Here is a 24,508-nt window from a genome sequence, read left to right on the forward strand (position 1 = left end):
GAAAGTTGAGGCAAATAGTTTTGTGATCTCTGCAGCGAAAAAAACTAAGCGGCCTAGCAGCATGAGGCTCACGTTGACTGACGGCCACTAATGTACCGTCCCCTCATGAACAGGAAATTAAAGCCAGGCATTAGGGTTGTTGCTGATCATATCTATACCGAGTCCACAGCATTTATTACTGGCCATCAGTCTTAGTCATTGACCGACCATATCTTAGATATAGACTACTTATTTAAAAAATGTTTTGCTCACATGCCTCGAAAAATGTGTTATAACAGTGTCCAGAGATCCTTTTTCCCACCTGTTCTCTCAGCTATCCTTGGCCCCGTTGGTGACGAGTAATCAGATTTTTGGCTATTATGGCGTTTTTCCATTACATGGTACCTGCTCGCCTCGTCTCGTCTCGCCTCGCCTCGACTCGCCTCGCCTCACTGTCCGTTTTCCATTGCAGATTTTAGTACCGCCTCAGCGTGGCTGGACGTCATAGCGGCGCCGCAGTAAACTGCCGTGACCTAACGCGACACACACACAGAACGTGGAAGGTGTGTTGTTGCCAGAAGACACATTTTGTTTCAAATGAAGCTGAAGGCAGCAAAAAAAAAAAAAAAAACACAGCTAGCTAAACTATTTAAAAATGGCGGGTTTGTTCAGGACACCCCCGTCTGTCGCTTTCACGTCATCTTTTGGTATCGGCTCAGCTCGCTTGGAACCTCGACGGAGGTGGTACTAAAAAAAAGTACCTGTTAGCAGGTACCAGGGATTTTCGTAATGGAAAACCAGAAAAGGCGAGTAGAGTCGAGGCGAGTCGAGCAGGTACCACGTAATGGAAAAGGGCCAAAAGATTGGATTAAATCTTAAAAAATGGGTTGCTCTAAAGAAAAAAAATGATTCTGAAATCGTATTGTAGTAGGATTGTATAGTAGGATTGGGATACAAAAAAAAAGTGGATTATCCTGATTGCAGTAGAAGGGCGGATTCAGGGTGAATTTCAGAAGCAAAATACTAATACTAAAAATAATAATAGTAAGAAAACTTTTAAGTTGGTCAACTAATAGTGTATTGTGTAGTATATATACATTTATCTATATTTTGCTCTTGATGTGTTTAACCATTCAAGTGATAAAGCGCATAAAATAGACATTTACATACATAGTAGTCCCCGAAAAACATATAAACTGTCAAATAGCTGTCAATATCAAACAAAACTTATTTAATTTGACCATTTATTTATCACTTTCTACAACTTTTGACTCATTGATTGAGTAGTAGTTTAATTTATACTTTTTTATAAATTCTAACACTCCATTATTATCCAGATATTGAAAAGTTTGTATCTGGATCGGGGTGATCCAATCCAGTAGTGCTTTAAAAAGGGCACAAAATTAAAAAAATAGACATGGGATATCCGGATCAGAATCAGAAACCCTGAGCTCAGCAGCGTCTGTGATGTGGACGTCTAGTTGGGACGAGTAGAGATTTAAGGCGGAGAGGCTAGCTAACCCTAACCTCTGCTCCCAGCTCGATGAGGTTGTCTTTGACACGTGTGTGATCTTTTCTGGTAAAGGTTGACTGCTCACGCTGCTCTGCCGGCCAGCCGATAGCTCCGACAACCTTTGACCTCCTCCTCAAGAGTCTTTACAGGAATTGTTTGAACCTGTAAGGTTTAGGGTCGAATATGTTACAAGTATGGTGGGAAAATGTCTTAATACATATTCATGATTGACATATTTGGGTCTTTTTCCTGGTTTTAAAGGCTGCATTACAGTAAAGTGATGTCATTTTCTGACTTTACTAGACTGTTCTTGCTGTTCTATTAATTGCCTTTAACCACTTATTCATTATATCCACATTATTGATGATTATTTATCTAAAATGTAATTGTGAAACTATTGTGTTAAAGCACCAATAGTCAACCCTACAACATTGTCGCAATATCGATATCAATGTATTTGGTCAAGAACATCTTGATAACTGATTTTCTCCATATCAGCCAGCCCCAGTCTGATTTAGTAGATTATGTAGGGTGTTTTTTTTTTTTTTTTATAATACAACAATATAATACAATATTTGCATTCCCGACTGTGTATTTCAAGAGTTCCTATAATCACGTTATGCCCTCTTGGCGTGACTATTTGTAAGATTGGTAACTCGACGGTCCTCGTTTGGTGCCGAAGTGCATTCCTAAACTAGTGTGAGGCTTCAGCAGTCTGAGCTAGTCAAATCAATTATTTTCCAAGTTCTAGTCTTCAGTCCAAAAATCCCCGTTTTCTCGCTGACCTACATGTGGGGATAGTGACATTCATTTGGCTAACTTGTACCGCTGAGCTTTGGAATGCATCAACAGTGAGGATGAGGATTTGGTCCCCCATTTCTCACAATTTGAATGAGTACTGTATTGAGACAGACTCGAAAAAATGTGAACCCACCCTTCAAAACGTTGATATGTGGAACCCCTCCTCGCCGTTTCTGTGCTCTGCGGACAGCGCATGGTGCTTTCGAGGTTTAACATGATGATTTTCTCACAAATGAAAAGATCCTAAAATGGGTTTTCTTATTTGTATCCGTGCAAAGTGTGTTACATGAGAGCAGGGGCGTCGGACTTGGGGGGGGACTCTGTACCCAGGGCCCTCATGTGAGAAGGGCCCAAAAATATGCTAGAATAAATAGCTATGGATGCGGGGAGGGGCCCATAGAAAATGCCTTTCAACGGGGCCCAGAATTTTTGTGCTACGCCCCTGCATGAGAGGTGTTTTCACACTTCTCTATTGAACCTGTGCACTTCCTTCAAATCTGTGATTCAAACATACCGTGGGCAAGCTACATTTGGTACGTCACGATTGCTGTCCAAGTTGCATAAGCCGGAAAAAGAAACCTGAAACCTCATCGCCGATGTGTCAGCCGATGCCAGTTACAAGTTAAAAGCTAACCAACAAGTAAAAGTGGTGGCGAGGTGAAGGCAGATTCAGAATTTCTCAATGAGGAAGAAAGTAGTAGTAATGTGCTTCAGTCCCTTTTCAGAGTTTTTTATTTATATATATATATATATATATATATATATATATATATATGAAAACCATGTTAAACAAAATACTAATCACGCAGAGTATTTTTTGACATTCTTTAAAACGTATCTGGAGGGGGACTTTAAGGTCCGTCTCATGTTGTAACCTAAAGTAACACAAGTCTACAACCATGCTAGCTCTGTGAGGCTCCATTTAAGACCCAGTGGTGCTCTTAACAGTGATAATGCTAACAAGCTGATGCTTAGCAGATATGTTTACCATGTTCACCGTTTTAGTGTGGTGTGTTAGTCCCTGTCACAGGCCACTTGTCTGAAATCAGCCACCACCATCATCCCCATGCCAAAAAAGCCTGCTCCAGAGGACGTTTACAGCTACAGAGCAGTTGCGTTGACACCAGTTGTCATGAAATGCCTGGAGAAACTGGTGCTACGGTACATAAAATCTAGCCTCCCAGCCTCTTTCGACCCCCATCAGTTTGCATTACCGGTCAAACAGGTCCATGGAGGATGCTATCGCCATAGTGACGCACGCGGCGCTGAACCACCTGGAACACCGCAACACCTACGCGAGGATGCTCTTTGTGGACCACAGCTCGGCATTCAACACCATCGTCCCGGACATCCTCATCAACGAGCTGCTCCACCTGGGCCTCTCCACCCCCATCTGCACTTGGATAAGTGATTTCCTCACCAACCGCTCACAAGTAGTCCGACTGGGCCCCCACCTCTCTTCCACCATCACACTCAGCACGGGTGCACCGCAAGGATGTGTTCTCAGCCCTCTGCTATACTCCTTGTACACCAGCGACTGTTCCCCAGCTCATCCAACCAACACCATCATTAAATTCGCAGATGACACCACAGTCGTCGGTCACATAGTAGAGGAAGATGAGACACAATACAGGGCTGAGATCGAGAGGCTGACCGCATGGTGCCATAACAACAACCTGGAGCTCAATACATCAAAGACCAAAGAACTGATTCTGGACAGATGGACCCACCGCCACTCCTCATAGAAGGTGCTAGCGCTGAAAGGGTCCACACCTTCAAATTCCTGGGAGTCCACATCGCTAACACCACCACCATCATCAAAAGGACACAACAGCGTCTCTACTTCCTGAGACTTCTAAAGAGAAACAACCTATGGGAGATGCTGCCGGTGGCCTTTTATCGCTCTGTCATAGAGAGCATATTGACGTATTGCATCACAGTGTGGTATGCAAGCTGCACTGTGGCACAGAAAAGAAATCACTGCAAAGGGTCATCCGGTCTGCAGAAAACATAATTGGCTGCTCGCTGCCCACACTTGACAGCATCGCCTCATCCTGCTAACCTCAGCAGAGCAAAAAACATAATCATGGACTCCTCTCACCCAGGCCACGAACACTTTCAGTTTCTCCCCTCAGGAAGGCGTTACAGGTCTGTCAGAACCCGCACATCCAGGTTCAGAGTCAGCTTTTTCTCCACAGCCATCACAACTCTAAACATTCAATTACAGAAATAGGACTTCATCATGCTAAATGACTATCTTGCCCGTTTTGCACTGCATTTGCACTTTTCCAGTACTGTGATTTTTTTGTTTGTTGGTGTGAGTACGGCGTGAGGAAGTGTTTGAATGTATACTACTATGCACCCCATTATGTGTATGTGAGGGTATGGTTTGTGGAAGGGTATGGCGTGTGCGTATGAATGTATACTTCTAGGCACCAGAAGGAGTAGCACTTAAATTTCGTTGTGACAAGGTTTTACAATGACAAATAAATGATTCTGATTCTCAGATACGGTTATCCCTAAAGATTCACTGAGCCACATGTAAGTTTAACATCAAAACATGATTCATAAAATCATGCCATTATTTTAATAGCTCAGTATTCTATGCACTTAAAAGGTATGTATAAAAGCTTTAGGCCACCCTACACTTTATTGTAGGCCCAGTTTAACATGCAACTTCTTTTATACTACATATGTAGTAGGGGGTCCGTGCTCCATCTCTCTTTCAGTTAAGGGGTCCTTGGCTTAAAAACGTTGGATGACCCCTGAGATATTGCATACATTTCGGGAGGAGTAGAATATGTACACATCTAGATTCCTTTTCTCTTTTACTCTGGTAATGTTTGTGGACAAGTCCTGTAACCTTCACTTCAGTAGAGTTTAACTGAACTTGCTTGCTCATGTTGCAGTGAAGATTAGACCAGACTCTTCCTCCTCTACAGGACAAATCAGCTCGGCACAGACTCAGCGAGGGGGGTGGGGGAGTCCTTTCACATTTCACAGCTGATAGCGAGAGTGAGCAAAGCGTAGAGAGAAAGGCCGAATGTGGCATTCCTCAATGCGTCAGGACTGCAGCAGCACCAACACACAAGCACTGCACAGTCACGACACAGTAGCAGCATCCAGGAAATTACGCATGGCCGTTCGGCTTCAATCACCCCGTGCGGTTGAGATCTATATGAGACATGGGTTGCCACAGGAGCCTTTTATTGTGCTTTATTGCTAGCTGATTTTCAAATGACAATGCCTTTCCAGTAACGGAGCCTTCGGTCAACGTTCAATAGACAGCTAACTGATGGAGATGTAATTGGAAAGGCTGTGTCAAACGAGCCAGTAAAACACTCTCATAGGGCAATCATTGGGGGTCTCCTGCAAGGGCAGGCACCCTTGACTTTGGGGAATACATTATAGGAGCTACTCTGACGATGTGACCTTTCTTTTTGGCTATTCTCTCATTTAGGTGTAATTGTCGAAATGTCTTTCTACAGCGAGAACTTTGCTCATGAAGCAGAACACTAACAGTACCTGAAATATACTTTATTCCTTGAGGAGAAAAAAAAAAATAAATTAATTAAAAATGGTCAAGTGATGTGTTTAACATCTGGAATTTACCAGAATACATGAAGCCCAAGAATGCATGAGAGAAACACAAGTAATAGGATTAACTGTGGGGCTTTAAAAAAAAGCAATATATGTAACGCTAATATTCAATTTCCTGCCCTATAAATCGAAATTGCGCAATTACACGACGGCTGCCCAGCGAGGACACTTTCCACAGTTTATTCATCCACTGCCAGCCGTTAATGAACGCTTGACTCATAATGGGTTTTCTATTTAATTGCAACACAAACATGATTTACTCAAACCGTGACGCTAAACAGGTTTCTTATCCTAGACGACCACAAAGGGATGGCCAGGCATTTTGAGTTTTATTTACCAGACACATGTAACATTTCAGTAAAATTAAAAATGTCTCGGCAGGATTGTTCTCATTTCTTGTCAAACTGAATCAGAACTGCTGAAACAGAGTTCATTGACAAGGCACTGGTGGTACCCATTTGTTTCAATGTGGAAAGCAGTGTGTTTCTTTTAGTACCAGTTTAGGAAATGGAGCAGATTCAAATTGGACTTTTCTTTGACATGTAGCGATAAAAAAATGTTTGCATCTCGAAATGAACTCAAAGCCTCGTCCACAAGATGTTCTTGCTTCATCCCGAATAACGTTAAGGTATTCCTTACACACTCTTACACCGTCTCCTTATCTTTAAAATAAAAAAAGCGGAGGAGATGCAACAGCATTTCCTGGTGTGTACCAGATAAAAAAAAAAAAAAAAAAAAAAAAGCAGGGACTGGCAGAAAACCCAACCATTATCTCCTCTGATGCTAAGAAAACAGAACAAGTTTCACTAGTAGTTTCATACTGCAGCAATCATTTCCTGACAATGTTGTCTTGATAAATACAATGTGTGTGTATATGTGCGTCTGTATCCACTGTCCAGATAAAAAAAAAAAAACATTGTCCAGGTTCAGTCCATTCCAGGTCCATAGAGGTCCTTCACCATATACGGTCCCTCCAACTCATAGCCCATCTTCCTGTAGTAGTTCCTTGTTCCCACACCTGCAAAACACACCAGAGGGAAACAAAATGGTGCTCAGATCAGGGAAACCACAGAAATGAAACAGCCACCTTGGGTAAACAGCCTAACACTGTTGCTTTACATGATATGTTAAATAAACCTCAGCTGTATTACTGTTATCAAGCCAATTTGAGCTTATTACAGATATATCTGTTTTAGAGTGCGGATCCGAGCCCGACACAGTTCAAATAAAAAAATGTTCCCCTTATACTAATGACACATGTACGTTTGTTTGTGTGGAAAGCCCGCTTTTATTAAGCAACTGTAGGAAGGCATTCGGAAATGTCAACAGATGAGCGCGTCAGCGCACACGGGGCAACAAGCGCAAGTTAACACAGGCGCGCTCCTACATAATAAGCTTTTTTAAATTTAAAATGTTCAATGCCGTATCGCGCTGATGTGACCGAGCCCGACATGAACCTGAACATCATTTCTAAATATCTGTCCGAGTACCCGACGGGCTCGGTTCGAGTATCCATCCTCTAATCTGTATTGGTGTACGTTTCAGCTGGAAAGTCGGAAGAAATTGTTTGACGTGTTCAAGTCACAAAAACAGAGTCGCTATTACAGTTTGTTCACCAGAGATCACTTTCAAGTTTATTCTTCAACTGTAAATATCCACTCACTAGATCTACTGGCCCTTCATTCTTCAAAGGTCCCATATTATGCTCATTTTCAAGTTCGTACTTGTATTTTGGTTTCTACTCTAACGTGTCTGAAACGCTCCGTTTTAGCGCCTGTCTCTTTAAGATCGGCATTGATCTAAAAACGAATGAGTGATCCTTACAGTATCCGTTACCCACAGCTGATTCATACCGTATGAAAAGCTTCTCCTTCGGTTCATTAAACCCCTGCAGCCATCTGAAGGCAGCAGGACACATGTTGACAAATCCACAGCCTCTGATTGGAGACGAGCTGCGCCAGAGCGCAGCGCCATTGCACACGGCCACCCACTGTGTTTACCTTCATTAAGTCATGTGCAAATGACACCAGGCTGTTTCAACAGTTCTACACACACACACACACACACACACACACACACCTTAACACACATCAGATGGGTCTGTTATAAGTGGGTACACTGCTGGTTTATGTGGGAGACGTCCCATTACCAGGGCTCATTAATACTCTGCAGCAGAGCTTCCTTTCAAACTTATTTTAGCAAAAGTGGTTTTATTACCGGGCAAATGCTGCCGTATCACATCAAATACGATATTATGATGTAACCATTTTAAATGTAATATGCTCATTACATTGATGCAATCATGAAAACAGCTTTAATAAAACAAGAAATAAGTTTGTAGTTTTTCATTATTTGCTTCTATGATGATTGTACTAACTGCTTAAAAAAATACGCCAAAGAGCACAAAACGACAGTCAGTGACGTTAAATAACGGCTTGTTTATTGCTAAGGCCATATGGTCATAATTCAAATGATTTATTTAAAATGTAACGATAACTTATTTCACCAGTCAATTTTTAACAAGTTGTTAAATGAAAAAAAAAAAAAAAAAAAAAAAGTATTTTACAGTAACTTTGAAAACACCATGAGCTTTACTAGTTGCAATTGAACACACCATTAAGTCCCGTCAGTGTTGTTTCTCTGACAACTCCGACAGCGGCCGTGGCCATGGTGCAGCTAGTCTACACTGTGTCTTTAGCTGCAGACAACTGGACGTCCCTGTGTTGGAATCATTTTGACTGGAATAGGGTCACACTTTACACCGATAAGCTATCAGCCGTGTTAAAACCAGCTTCTAGCTAAAGCGGGAATCATGCTTCTGCGGCGGCTTAGTCTATATCCACGACGTTCCCCTTCTGGGATTGCTCCGTTGCCGACGGAAATTCCACCGGATTTCACTCATTTAGGCTGGATATCTGTTGCCTTTGGCTTCCTTTGTGTTGGCATTCTAAACTCTGGTGGATTTGTGAGGACTATGGTTAACTGCTCCTCAGATCTCTGCAGGGTAAATCCAGACAGCTAGCTAGACTATCTGTCCAATCTGAGTTTTCTGTTGCACGACTAAAAAAACTTTTGAACGTACACGTTCCACCAAAACAAGTTCCTTCCCGAGGCTATTTTGCAGCGGCGACGTGGCTCTGTCCGGCGCTTAGCGCCGCTCAAGAAGATTGTGATTGGTTAAAGAAATGCCAATAAACCAGAGCACGTTTTCCTCCCATCCCGGAATGCTGTGTGGATGAGCCAGACCCTCCTCCGCAGCGCTGTGGAGGAAGGACTGGCAATGCAACGCTACCAAGCCGCGGCCAAGCAGACCAATCACAGTTGTTGCGGTCTGCGTTGCCACGACATCTAGTTACATTTTTTGAGAGGTGTACGTCAGGCTACAGCGTAGGGTCCGTATCTCCACGGACCCACGGCGTTGATTTAACGCAGAAGCATAAATTGGCTTTAACTGTAGGCTAACATTTCCACCTGCTGTGTCATCTAGCGTCACGTGCAATGATGCCTCTGTTGCCTCTAACGTCACCAGAGAGCAGCGCAGGTATTTAAGTGGCACCGAAATGAGGCACCGAAATCCATATTGCTATTTGGTCTGGTAGATACCGGTCGTTTAGGGTTTCATAAGGTAAGAATAGGATAAATGATGCTCTTCTGTGCTATGCTGTTTTGTTCCTTACCTGAGATAACAGCCAATTTGCTAGAGCCGTGTTCATCTCTGGCAATTCTCTCTGCCTCCTCCATCAGCATCATGCCAAAACCCTAAGCATGAAGGAGGGGGAAAGGAACACATTGTTGAGGTTAATCTCAGTCTTGAACTTTTCTGGTCTCATGCTAAAAGAAAACACAGGCCAGGAGTGATGTCTTTACAGTGTCAGAGAAAAACAATCAAGACTCACAGCTGGAAAAAGATATCCAAGTGTTTGTGTGGGTTATCTACTTTGTATGTGGAGTCTGTGTAGCCACCTGATGCTGGAACTTGCTGGGGTCCCGGCTGCTGACGGGGACGACGCTGCCGTAGACGTGCAGCTCGCGGACGATGGACACGCCTCCTTTCAGCTCCGGGCGGAAGGACTGCGGGGAGCAGCGACGCAGACGCAGCAGGCCAATCAGGATGTCCTGCTCGGGATCCTCGTAGGAGAGGAAAGTCTCCCAGCCGCCGTTAGCCACATAGTCCCGCCGCACCAGCTCCACCTGAACACACACACTTGGCTTTGTTAGGGAATGGAGTGCTTGCACAAAAACAATCAGTGTCTGGAACAACAGAACACCACAATGTTTCATCCTTTTATATCTAAGGCTGGGTGCCGTGTAGGGGTGGTACGGTTCGGTTTATTATCATGGTTTTCGGTTCTGTACGGTTCTTGTTGTTATTTTTTTCTTTTAATCTTTAACACTCCAGAAATATACTACAGCATATGATATATAAAAATTAGGGCTGTCAAAATTAACGCAGATTAATCCATTCCATATTGACGTTTACATACAGACAAAAATCTGGTGCCACGGATATGTCTGCGCTTCTCTCTGCGCTTCTCTCTGCTGCTCTGAAACAGACGTTACAGGAAACACAAACCCCGCTGCATGTGACGCTAGTTAACACAATACTCGACAGCAGCTAACGTTAGCCTACCGCTAGCTAGTAGCTGGATTAAACACGGTTAAAATGCTGACAGCTAACGCTAAACGGTGTAAAGTTTGACTGTGTTTTACTGTAGAGGATTCAACACCGGGATGTAACAATCTGCAGCTGCCGTCGGAGAAACAACACAGACGGTGCGTTCAATGAAACTGGTAAACTACAGCCTCGTGGTGCATTTGAAGTTATTGTAAATGTCCTTTTCCTATCTGGTTGTTGTTTTTGTCGTTCAACAGCAATTTACTAGTGAAATAAGTTATTGTTATGCATTATTATTAAATCATTTAATTTTGACCATATGGCCTTAGCAATAAACAAGCCATTCTTTGATGTCACCAACTGTTGTTTAGTACCCTTTTTTTTTTTCTTTTCTTTTTTTACTTTCTTAAAAAGTATCGGTTCAGGCACCGTTAATTATGTATGCGATTAATTTAGATTAATTAATCACAGAGTATGTAATTAATTAGATTACATTTTTTAATCGATTGACAGCCCTAATAAAAATGTTCCCACACACCAGACTTGGACACTGGCGCATCCTCCAACTCCGGACAGCCTTCCTTATCTCTCCCACTTGCCATTTCTACACGTGACGTGACCTGCAACACTCCACCGTTCTCTTAATACATACATGCACTCCACTTGAGGAGCGGTCAGCTCGGCGCCTCTCAAAATCTGACGAAAAGCTTTTAAACTGACCTTTGGCAATCATAAAAACAGACAGATTCAGCAACTGCATGGCCTATTTCTCGCTTAAAATGTTTTCAGAAACACGTTTCGGTGAACTACTTTCGTAAAAAACGAGATCGTATTCTGAACGAGACGCCATTAGAGTCCGTTTTGAAATTCGGGAGCAGCCAGACCCATGTGACGCATTCGTCCAATCAGCTGCCATGTGTTCGTCACGCTCATCCCGCTTGTCATTTCCGGTAAGTGTTTTAACATAAGTGTCGAAAGTGGGCACTACGGCATTAAGAGGTTAGTGTACATTAACACTGTGTGCTAATGTGACTGACGAACCGTGCGACGCACACAAGCTCCGAACCCTTTTAATGAATCGTACCACCCCTAGTGCCGTGTTCAATACTTTGTAGGCACCGACCAAATTACCTCTAAGTATCGAAAAATGCCTCATCATTCAATACCCAATTTCAACACCTAAGGAGTAAAACTCATCAAAATCTGTCAGCCAATAACCATGCAGCATGCTTCTACCAAGATCTAATAATGCTGCCGATTGGCGGTCTAACGTTACACGTCGTGGAGGCAGGCAGGAAAATCTCTACGTTACGCACAGAGACGCAGTAGTAGCTAAAAAATGAATTAAATTTGTGCTGTAATGTAATTTTTTTGTTTTATAAAATTGGTATCGGAAAAAGTATCGTTTAGGATAAAAAAGAGAATGCACTTCATCTGCAGGATGCTGTCCTTATACGATTACCTGATACGGTCGGACTTTGTGGTGGATCTCCTGAATGCCCACTTCTCTTGTTCTCACGTCTCGACACTGCACACAGAGAGAAACATTCAAATGGTCAAACTCTTTGGACTGTAAAACACCTCTCAACATTGGAAGAGGCGGGGTCCGCCATTCCTGCCTTCTAAATTGCCTTCACATGCCCAAGGGATTCACAGGAAATGATGCATTTGAATCCAGCATTACTGTTTGTAATTGTCTAGACATCAAAGCAACCCCGGAGTTTTCAAACCAAAACGGGGGCAGCAGTGTGTCCAAATGCAAAAGATAGTCGTTTTTAAACCAAAACGTAGTAGTGAAGATGTAGCCTTAAGGTACTGTCCATGCTAGCCCAACATTTCCTACTGCCATTGCTTCACATTAAAAGCACTCAACTGGGAAACAAAACAAACACACGATGGCTTTTATTGTGACGCAGTTACAGAAAACGCAATGCGTTTGTCACTGAGGTTAGCGCTGACACTAATCGTTCATCAATATGTATCTACCACACAAGACAACGGCCATTTTGGCCCTTTTTTGACAGTAGATCAGTTTGAAATATTTCAGCCACATTGAGTGGTGCAGCCTGTTACCTGCTGCTCTTCTTCTAACATAATTAAGTAGTTGCCTTAGAATTTTCAGATTTTCTGTAGTGATAAACCGCACCTGCCGTTACCACGTAAACTGTGGGTGCCTCAAAATCAACCAGAACTGAAATTGTCTAAAAGATTATTCCTTTAAAAGGCTTTTAGTTCCATGGATGGACTTAATTTTCTTAAAAAGAAAAGAAAAATGTGGTGAAATAAACCCTTTAGTTTTAGACTGTTTTTTTAATTATTATTGTTTGTTTTTTTACACAGACAGGTTCCTACTCTGCATAAGTTGCATTACAATGCAAGCCGGTTGGGAAAGTTTTAACAAACTCAGTGGGAAACTAGGTTGAATAATTTTAAATCGGCACAAGATAACAGTCTGGTGAAAATGAATGTGCAATATGTGACATCAAATGTGCCACATCTCTGAGCCAGTGGCTGCCACCAATCTGTCTGCACAAAAACAAAAGGCTCAGCTTGTAAAAAGAGATTTTGCAAGTGATCATGTTGTCTTGAATAATGATGAGATACCAACAAAAAATGAGGTAAAGAGGACAAAGTAGAGCCAAGCAAAAAGTTTTACAAGATGGTGGGTAAAGAGCTAAAAGTTGCCACTGATTTTAGTGTGGTCTTATTTCAGTCAAACAACAGAAACTAACCAAAGCTTACAGCATGCCCTTTACCCCATACAGTGGATACGGAAAGTATTCACAGCCTTTGCTCAATACTTTGTTGTGGCACCTTTGGCAGCAATTACAGCATCAAGTCTTTTGGAATATGAAGCCACAAGCTTGGCACACCTATCTTTGGCCAGTTTCGCCCATTCCTCTTTACAGAACGTCTCGAGCTCCATCAGGTTGGATGGAGAGCGTCGGTGCACAGCCATTTTCAGATCCCTCCAGAGATGTTCAATGGGATTCAAGTCTGGCTTCTGGCTGGGCCACTCTAGGACATTTACAGAGTTGTCCTGAAGCCACTCCTTCGATATCGTCGCTGTGTGCTTAGGGTCGTTGTCCTGTTGAAAGATGAACCGTCCCCCCAGTCTGAGGTCAAGGGCGCTCTGGAGCAGGTTTTCTTCCAGGATGTATCTGTACATTGCTGAATTCATCTTTCCCTCAATCCTGACTAGTCTCCCAGTTCCTGTCGCTGAAAAACATCCCCACAGCATGATGCTGCCACCACCATGCTTCACTGTAGGGATGGTATTGGCCAGGTGATGAGCGGTGCCTGGTGTCCTCCAAACATAACGCTTGGCATTCACGCCAAAAACTTCAATCTTTGTCTCATCAGACCAGATCATTTTGTTTCTCATGGTCTGAGAGTCTTTCAGGTGCCTTTTGGCACACTCCAGGCGGCCGGCCATGTGCCTTTTACTAAGGAGTGGCTTCTGTCTGGCCACTCTACCATACGGGCCTGATTGGTGGAGTGCTGCAGCGATGGTCGTCCTTCTGGAAGGTTCTCCTCTCTCCACAGAGGAACCCTGGAGCTCTGTCAGAGTGACCATCGGGTTATTGGTCACCTCCCTAACTAAAGCCCTTCTCCCCCGATCACTCAATTTAGAGGGACGGCCAGCTCTAGGAAGAGTCCTGGTGGTTCCAAACTTCTTCCATTTACGGATGATGGAGGCCACTGTGCTCATTGGGACCTTTAAAGCAGCAGACATTTTTCTGTACCCTTCCCCAGATCTGTGCCTCGAGACAATCCTGTCTAGGTCTACAGACAATTCCTTTGACTTTAATGCTTGTTTTGTGGGCTTGCATGATTTCATAATCCCCGCATTTTTGTTGCAAAAAAGTCACATATATCTTAGCAGAAAGTTGAAAAATGTTGCGTTTACTTCAGACAAGAGCAGCCATTTTCCCGTTGCCATGGGAACATTATGAAGTGACGTAATTACGCGACGTGAACACCATCGAAAAGCTGCACACCCCGCGGTGAAGCCACAAGCAAGTCAAATTGCAAGTTCCCGCAATTTCATCGCATAAAACTGCATAAATATCCCGCATATTCCATCGCATTTTTTAAGAAAACGTGCCGCATAATCAAGGATTTTTGCCCGCAACAATCACAAAAAAACAATTTTCTCAAAACAATTTTTCTGGAAGGACTGTATTTTTTATAAATTTGCAAAAATCTCAAACAAACTTTTTTTAAGTTGTCATTATGGGGTATTATGTGTAGAATTTTGAGGAAAAAAAGGCTGTAACATCATGAAATGTGGAAAAAGTGAAGCGCGAGTCTTTTTTTGATGGAAGTTGGTAAGGGGTCGTCTGCTTCATGCTTTGTGCTGTTAAGGAGCCCCCTTTCCCTGGGGTTTTCAGGCTGGATCAACTTCTACTGTTTGCAGAGTTGTCATCTACTTTATATCTACTTTCCAACATAAATTTCAATTAATGTCGGGGGGTGTGGAAGGGAGAGTGCTCCAATTTTACGCTCCGACAGTTCTAAACTATACTAGGTCGGCAGGTTTTTTAATCTGTCATCTTACATAGCTAATTATTCTGACAGTCAGCATTTGTCTGTCTGCCAACCAAAGTTCTATGGTACCTGTTTGGATCCCATCCCAGCTGGACAAGTCTATTGACTTGCTCACTCAAAATAAACTGACAGGGTGTCTTTCAGGTTAATACGAGAGGCCCTTTGAGTCTTACCTCAGTGCCCATGTCTTTCATCCTGGCCAGGGCCAACTCTCTCAGGTTGCCGTGCTCCACTCCGGAGCTCACCAGTGGCATGGGGATGTCCCTGATAGGGGGTACAAAAGCACGGACAGGTCATACATAAAATGAATGGTTTTAAAATGGGGTATAACAGATGCAACTATATAAAAATAAATGTATACCTCGGGGGCTGTATTTGCTAAATCTTTTAGGTCTAAAAGTATTAAATGGCGGAGTTAGGAGGAAAACCTTGGGTGTGTCAGACCTAACTTAAAGCTATAGTGCGTAGTTTCTGTCGCCCCCATGAGGAATTCTAAATAATGAGAAAAACACCGTCTGCACGTCCACATGATACAAGCCTTCCGTGACCGCGCACCACCCCTCCCCCCCTCCTCCACGCAGTTGCTAGTAGCCAAGGAGGACACGGAGGATTTAAAAAAAACATGACCGACTCTTCAGAAGAGGTTATTATCTTCAAGTTAGGGTTAGGCTCGAGTTTCTGAGCCGTAAAGTCACCGGACGCCACAATCTTCTGAACATAGCCATACTGAGAAATCCAGAGAGAGTTGTGGAGCTGATAGTCTTGATTAGCTTTGTATCAACTCATTTGGCAATAGCTTCAATGTAACGGACGTTCATTAATATCAAAAAGTTACGCACTAAAGCTTTAAGGACTACTTCCAAAATTCCAAGTCTGAGAGAAGTTAGAAGCAGTCCAGGGCCCAGTTGTTTTTGATTGGATCAAATCTTTCAAATGAGTTGTTCAAAAGAAGAAGAAATAAGGATTCTGAAATCGTATTAGATCACGTAATCCAATCTTGGTCCTGATCTGGATCAAACCGTCAGTATGTTTTGTTCAAAACCTTGGGACACCTTTGCGTTTAGGGCGTGTCCAAATCCACTTTTGGATAGATAGGGCCCTAAACCTTTCAGTACTGTTAAGTAAAATAAATATATGAGTGTGTCTCCATACAATAATCCCCCAAACAGTTGTCAACATCAAACAAAAATAATATACTTACTCTGTTTGTCATTGATCATTGTATATTAATTATTAACAATGGCACACCCATCAGAGATGAACCAGTCAAAAGTAGTTTCTTCTACAACTGCAAACTGTATTGCACGCCCAGTCAGTCCCTCATTCGGAGAGAACGCCCGAGGTTGGTTTGTGTCTTCAACAGGTTCACGTGCATGATAAACATCATCACAGAGAGGGACATTGCGCCTGGTAGCGATGTTGTGCAGGACAATACAGGCCAGTATTATGTGGTGGTGACCCCATAATGGCCACTTGTTCTTTACACTGTATCTTACATTGTGATATGTAGGCTACGTTAGAACCCTGGTAATCTGGATTTCGTAATCTTGAAAAGTTTGTATCTGGATAAGGGTGAGCCAATCCAATTTTCTTTGAATGGCACAAACGTAACATGGATTACCTGATCCTGGATAGCAAAACATGGGATTTCCAGATCAGGATCATTCTGACCTAGATTAAACTTTTTTTGAACAACTGGGCCCAGAGGACTCCTGTCACTAATGGCGTTTTTCCACTACATGGCACGTTCTCGGCCAGTAAAAACGTATGTCGGGCTAGTTGATTGGCCGGTGACTGTGGCTCTGTCTGTTGCATCAGCAAACGTCATACAGAGTGGCGCGAAGCGTGTGAATGTTAGCTACCATTTCACATTTTCACCTCAGGTAATTTATAACCAATTAATTTGGATAGAAGCGTTGCATTTTGGACGATAGACGGGATTCTGAACAGCGATGCCCGCGCGCACACACACACACACACACACACACACACACACACACACACACACCAGGGCCGAGGTGTGTGCGTTAAGCGAGAATTATACTGGACGCAGCCCAGCTGGCGCGTACAAATGTGACGTCATGGGATGGCCGTGACTGTTTATACCCGCGCTGGTGCTCGCGACACTAGTTGCAGTCTTCTCCTGAACAGAGGTGGCGCTAATGAGCAAAGGCTACCGACGTTGCTCTTTCTACGGACTAGAAGAAGAAGAAAAAAGTAAACAACGGCAGAACTGGCTGCAGCATTGCCGTCAATGCTTCGATTTGATTGGATGATCTACTTCGTCGGATCAAGCCTTTCGTTCACCATAAAAGAACTCATCTTAACCCAGTAAGTTTACAAGACAGACTTGCAGTCACTCTGAGGGTCCTGGCATCCGGTTGTCGACGAATCCGTTCAGGCCTCCCGTTTCCACCGGAGAAAAAAAAGAGCCGCGCGCGCCGGCAGGATATTACGTCATTTTGACGTCACGATGGCGCGCGCCACCTTGAATGCATCCAGTATAATTCTCGCTTTACTTCACCCAGCACATGTAACTGACTGGAAACGATACCGAGGATTATTTACCGCCGATGGCGCAGATGAACGCTACACTCGTTACTGTAAGTAGCTGACAATAAACCCTCCATGATTAAAGAGTCAATACTTATCAATACTCACCAACCTGTTCTACAGGCTTAAACATGTAGAAACCAATATTTCTGTCCGCTCTTATCCACCGCGCTGTGCAAACACAGCTCCACTCTGCAAATAGCAACTCTTTACAAACAAGCTACAATAAAAGATGTCAGATTGTAGTCTAACTGTTGATATTAGTTTGCAACGAATCTCGAACTTTGGACAAACTCTTGTAAACGTAGCTGCTGTCTAAACGAATCATCCTCTCCGCTGGAGCGGTAAACCTATGGATGTATTATAAGACCAAAATACATGTGGCTACTTAATATGCACGTGAATGACGCTGCGTTCTTCATTCTTGATGATGTTGCCGGTTGTATTATTTTGCAACAGTATTGTCTTATTTTAAATTAGGCATGCTAGCCTGCTTATCAATACATTCATCATTAAAGCTGTTGTTTTCCACAACTTTTCGCTTCAGGCTCTTTGACAGTGACATTTTTACCTGACAACAGGCCTTTCTTTCTGCAAGCATTTTCCACCAATCAGGACACTGATTACGTTTCAGTAATCAAGACTTTAACCATCACTCTTCAGTGAACTTCCCCCTAATCTGAGATCATTTTCTAGTTAAATAGTCTATCTAGTTATCATTATGGATTTTCCATGTTTTTTTAGGAGTTTGGTTACACTAATACATGTAAAAAAAAAATAGCATTAATTTAGTAAGAAAGTAAAAATATCAAACAAGAAGATACGTATTAGGTATAATTTTATTTTCTTTATTTGAAAGTCCTTCCCCCGGAGTGTCTGCTTAAAAAAATTGGGAAAATGTAGTTGATGACCCCTGGTCTAGCTTTACTGCTAATGGCAGTGGCAGTGGCTAGCTGGGTATGTTTTCCTTCTTTTTTTGTCCTTTGCCAATCACACCTATGATATTTCTTTCAGGGCCAGTAAAAATGTAGAAGGGGCCAGCAAAACTCTGATCTACTGGCCCGGGGGCCAGTGGGGATTTTTTTTTTTAATGTTGAGCCCTGCCACTAACACACGCCAACATCTGGCTTTTGTCTTTATTGAGGAAAGGTTACAATTGGCATTCACTCCGGGGACAAACGACTCCGCAGTAGACACAGATATTTAGCGACTGCAGCTCCGATCGGCAGTTATTAACCCTGTTTTCAGGCATGTTCGTGACATCTATTGGGAGGAGTCTATTGCCTATTTTAGCAGGTTTTCCCGCATGTGAAAAACACGCTTATTATGGTTTGAAAAAGGGTATAAGACCTACTAGTGCAGTCCCTCTTTAATGAGGCTTTAAAGGGTAACTTTGCCGTTTTTTTCAACCTGGACCCTATTTCCCATGGTTATGTGTGTAAGTGACAGTGATGGGAACAATAATCTTTGAAATAGGTCCAGTATTGAGAGTGAACGCTGTAACCGCGAACCCGGCTGTAATGTAACCCTATGGGGCAAATCCGTGTCAAACTGCTCGTTCTTGCCACTGCCAGGCTCAGATTATTATTCTAAGTTTTTGACAACATTATGGAAAGGATCCCTACAGATATAGAAATTGCTATCGCAAAACCCACCAGACTCATTTAAATAAACAATACTTTTAGCGTGTTCCACATGTAAATCGTTTAAGTAGTTGTTTTTCTAATTTCAACCAAACCAGAGTGGCGATTGTTGGAAAAGTGGAAAGATGAACCAAGACGGCTTTTGATGGTTTAATTTTGTTTCTGTAGACTCTGAAAGTTTTGTGTTTTATGATGCTAAAATTACTGTTTATTTACATAGAGTCTGGTGGGTTTGGCGATAGTCATTTCAAGGATCTTACTCTTTAACAGAAAGGGCGACCTCTGTAGGGATCCTTTCCATAATGTTGTCAGACACTTAGAATAATAATCTGTGGCAAAACAAGCACTTTTAGTGCACGTAAATTGAAGGTGCGCAATTGCCCATTAACCATGCATTGTAGCTTTTTTCGCCGATTGCTGAATGCAGCAATCTTGCGTAATACTGGACCGATGTCAAAGATTGTTGTTCCCATCAGTCACTTAGACACAAAAACATTGGAAAATAGTAGCTTTTTAATCTACAGTCACTTGTGTCCAACTGTCACCATCAGGCCCGTTCATTGTCTCACCTCTGCACCCGGTAGACTCGTGTCCAGGGCGGCACCAGTGCCAGGATCCGGGCCACCAGGTCCACCAGGGCACTGGGTGTGTAGCTCTTGTAGCGGCCCGTCTTCCACAGCTCGTACAGACCCGTGCCTCGGATCACCAGTGTCGGGTACAGCTTCAAACCATCGGGCCTGAACGCTGGATTCTCAAAGAACTCCTGCAAGATACACATAACAGCAGATCTGTGTAAAAGTATTCAATTTGTAAATCAGACGGCATTTCTCAGGCATCCACGCTTTGACTGTAAATGTTATGGATGAACGAAAATTCACCAACTCTCAAAGTCACAGCCACCATCACAATTTGTTTCTGATTATTGTTCTGGAATGGAATTTATGAAATAATCTGAAATGAATTTAACACACTTAAATATTTTAACAAGAAGAACAATGAAACAACATGTATATGACATTATCTTTTTACCACACTTTATATACCGACATTATTGCCATATCTGCAGTGTTAAATTTGACCGTCATGCTAGCAAATACGCATTTGCTTTCTTTAAATTGACAAAAGGGGGAACAAAGGATGAAGAGAAAGAAATTAAGGTGGTTTAAATAAAGCTGAATTCAGTTCATTCATGTGCTCATACGACCAGACAGCAAAGAAGAATAGTGTATTTAAAAAAGGGTCCATTTGCAAAAGACAATGACTCCTAAATGTAGAAGCACACATCCATTGATCCGAAGCAGATATCAAAGAGACCGCACAATAGTGCTCAGTTATTCAATTCAAGGAAATGTTGGGTGTCTGGTGTAGTGCAGTGAAGGGAATCGGCGTGATTTCCAGTCATTCTCCTCCCCTCTCTACAGACTATCATGATCAGAACCGTGAAGATCTGGAAATCGAGGCACATTCTCCAAAATAGGCCACATTATCGGTATCTCATAATCTCTCGCTCGTCACAGCTCATAATCACACGGGGACACGTCCCACGTGGCCCTGCACTAAACCTAAAGGGGGGTCGGGAGGGAGGGTAAGGGAAGGAGGGGGTGCAATCTGACAAATAATGCTTCGATACCAAAAACGGAGACTAGTAACTATTTTGGGGGTAATTCTGTGCCTGCTACCATTTTAGATCACATATCAGAGCTCCTGTTGGTCAGTATAGAGGAACCCTGTTAAGGATGTCTCTCCCCCCCCCCCCCACCACCAGGGACAGGGAGCATCTGTATACGGGAGATAAGTGAGCGAGGATCTCAGGCTGTGAGGAAGTTGTAATCGAATTTCATTATCAGGACAGCCATGATAAAAGCCAGGCGGATGCAAAGCTTTCGCCTGCTGCAGCTGCTGCCCTCTGCAGCTCCTATACTGCTCTGTGATCCACGCTGACAATACATTCAAGTAAGATAATGGCTGAAAAGGAAGCATGTTTAAATGAATGCAAACCGAAAATAAAACTAGAACTGCAAGCAGTTGTGACGGGGTCCAAGCCTCTCCGGCGAAAGCGTAGTCTATATCCACGGCGTAGTCTATATCCACGACGTAGTCTATATCCACGACGTTGCACTTCCAGGATTGCTGGAGTGCTGTCGTAAATTCGTAAAGTCTTTTCAGCCGGATGTCCGTTACCTTACACTTTCTTTGTGTTGGAATTTTAAAATCCGGTGGATTTCTGAGGACTATGGTTAACTGCTCCTCAGATCTCTGCAGGGGAAATCCAGACAGCTAGCTAGACTATCTGTCCAATCTGAGTTTTTTTGTTGCACGACTAAAACAACTTTTGAACGTACATGTTCCTCTAAAACAAGTTCCTTCACGGGGCTATTTTGCAGAGGCACCGTGGCTCCGCTCGGTGCTTAGCGCCGCCTAAGGTGATTGTGATTGGTTTAAAGAAAGGCCAATAAACCAGAGCACGTTTTTCTCCCATCCCAGAATGCTGTGTGGACTAGCCAGACCCTCCCATGCAGCGCTGTGGAGGAAGGTTTGGCTATGTGAGACTAGCGGCAAGGTAAACTTCAGGAAATATCGCAAACACTTGATCTCCAAGGCCTGTAGTAAATTGCAACTGCAAATTTCCCATTTACATTCATTGAGTTATAGGCCCAAATGCGTCTACCTTGATTATAGAGCCTCCCAATGGCGGATCTTCGCCGAATTTAGTACAGAGCCTTGGAGTGGCATGACCAACAAGAATCCCGTTTGATCAATTGCGTTGATACCATTTAATTTGGCCGAGATATGCTATAGTTTTATAGCTAGCTAAACATATTTGTTCATACGCAACTTTCGCATTTTTGAATGGAGCTAAAGTCTTTTGATAACTTTTTATCAGCTCCATCTGAAGATGCTACGTGCCAGGTTTCATGCAGATCGGACGCACGGCCTAGGAGGAGTTCGAAAAAACATATCGCTATTTTACTGTGATAAATGTCTAGGAGGAAATGGACGAGGCCTACCGCATGTGATGCAGCTTTCATTTCATTTGTCAATGAAAAACCTTATATCACTTGTATTTCTTGTATGTGACGTTAAGAAAAATACAGAATTTCACCAGATTTAGCTCTTAATCAGATTTTTGGGGTTTATGAAAAAAAATTGAAAGCTCAGGATAAAAAGCTTGGATAAAGTCACAGCTACGGTGTCTTTAAATTAAAAACATGGTAATACATTTCAGTCCTTTAATAATAATAATAATAATAATTCCACTGGGATTTGCTTTGTAATTCGTTGGACAAAGATGTTATTCCTAGCAATTAAAAATTGGACATGTTAGAGTTGTGCCCCACCATGCACAGTTTAGGCTGTAGTGACACTTTTATCAACGGAAAAATACTAAAAGAAGAATATTAAATGTGATTACAATTGGGGTTCCCAGCTCCCTCGGCTTTGGACCTCTAATTAAGAGATCCCTGCTTCCTTAAGATGGCAACCAGCACTGAAGGGCTCTGTACTGAGAAGGCCTGAATGGAATTATTATTACCAATTTTTCATCCCTCCACTAAAACCTCAGCTGCTATTTGCATCATACTTGCAGAATCCAGAGTCCCCATTCTCATCAAATTAGGTACTGCACGCAAACAAAACCTTATGAGCTGGAATTTCCATTCATCCGTCCATTCATTAGATGTTCCTGCTTAATCCTTTTAAGGGTCATGGGGCAGCCGTCATGTAGGACGGGCGGCACACATTGCTGAGAGATGTCTCAAATGTCTTGAGATAAATATTTATCCAGATTTTTAATCTACTCAACAAAAAAAAACATGTTTTCCCTATGCACCCCCACCCCTCCTCTATGCAGTTGCTTGTAACCAAGGAGGACACGGAGGATTAAAAAAACATGATGGCCTCTTCAGAAGAGGTCATTATCTTCACTCAAGTTTTTGCGTGGGGGAAAGTCGCCGGACGACAATCTTCTGAGTCATACTGAGAAATCCAGAGAGAGTTGTGTGCAGCTGATAGTCTTAATTAGCTTTGTAGCAACTCATTTGACAAGGGCTTGAATGTAACGGACGTTCATTAATATCAAAAAGTTACGCACTAAAGCTTTAAACATTTTCACACAGACAGAAGATTGCCTTCTATTTCACTGTCACATTGTATTTCATAAAACGTGTTAAATGTGCAAATCTTAGGCCTAGTCCACATGAACGAGGCTATTTAAAAATCAGGGGTTTCCCTTTGTTCGTTTAGCTGCTAAATGCTCCACCTTGTTCACAAGCTTCAAAAACCAAGCAACCAAAGCCAAACATTCACATAGACATAACAATATTTGGGCACATTGACACGACCATCTCCCATTTTAACTTGACATCCAAATACCCATCTGGCACACTCCCTTTTTATGTGAAACCCCCCCCCCTCCCAATTCATGTGTCATGGAAGATTAGATATGATGAGGAAGACCATAGGGGAGCCACACACAAGTTGTATAATCTGAAAGTGTCAGTGTGATAAGAGAAGAGAGGGAGACGGTTTGTTTGGTAGAAGAGGAAGAGGAAGAGAGAGAGAGAGAGAGAGAATAGATGACGCGACAGGAGAGGTGGGGAGAAGAGAGACCGTGACGGCAGAGAAGGGTCGAGTGAAAAGTTACGACTAGAGAGGAGAGATAAATAAAAAAGATAAAAGTGAAAGATAACGGAGACGAGAGAAAAGCATGAGGGGAAAGAGACAAACAAAGAGAATGGGAGACGGAACATATTGAGTCCACACGCGGGGAGAAAAAAAGGAAGCAAGAGACAAAAGAAGAAATTAAGTCTAGGGGGAGAAGTGACAAAGGAAGTGTTACAGGAAAGACTCTGAGGGACAAATACACATTTAATCTGCTTCTTCTCACTGTGCCGACCTGCTGCTGCCCCCATATTACCATCAAACAAACATTCACCCGGACAAGTGGTTCGGCACACGCACACACGTAATGTAAGAAATCTGTGGCAAGACACAGACTCTCTTTCTCATATTAAATCTGACAGAGCTGTTGAAGCTTTGAAGATTGGCTATACCATGTATTCTGTAGTCAGCGCTAACAACAACACAAAAATAACCTCTAAAAATAGCGCTTTGCTTTCACACAAATCTAAATAACTCCAGCGTCTAATTCAGCGTTTTCAGGAAAACCGATAAGACAATAATTTAAATCTCTTCTTCGTTGTCCTCTTTGCATCATTAAACTACAAAACTGCTGCGTCACAGCAGTCCGTGATC

The 24,508-nt window shown here is 42.7% G+C and overlaps 1 protein-coding gene across 1 annotated transcript in view; it reads right to left on the minus strand.

Annotated features, from left to right (window-relative positions):
* Positions 1-6,171: 6,171 nt before the first annotated feature.
* The window catches only part of elp3 (elongator acetyltransferase complex subunit 3), a 47,047-nt gene continuing 28,710 nt past the window's right edge, over positions 6,172-24,508 (minus strand). The window contains exons 10-15 of the mRNA XM_078274673.1: positions 19,825-20,018; positions 15,233-15,323; positions 11,971-12,036; positions 9,857-10,084; positions 9,571-9,652; positions 6,172-6,911 (exon numbers count right to left, since the gene is read on the minus strand). Coding sequence (XP_078130799.1) covers positions 6,820-6,911; positions 9,571-9,652; positions 9,857-10,084; positions 11,971-12,036; positions 15,233-15,323; positions 19,825-20,018 — 753 coding nt within the window. The 3' untranslated portion in view covers positions 6,172-6,819. The remainder of the gene's footprint in view (positions 6,912-9,570; positions 9,653-9,856; positions 10,085-11,970; positions 12,037-15,232; positions 15,324-19,824; positions 20,019-24,508) is intronic.

The sequence above is a fragment of the Sander vitreus genome, chromosome 18 (assembly GCF_031162955.1).
Source record: "Sander vitreus isolate 19-12246 chromosome 18, sanVit1, whole genome shotgun sequence".
Classification (NCBI taxonomy): Eukaryota; Metazoa; Chordata; class Actinopteri; order Perciformes; family Percidae; genus Sander; species Sander vitreus.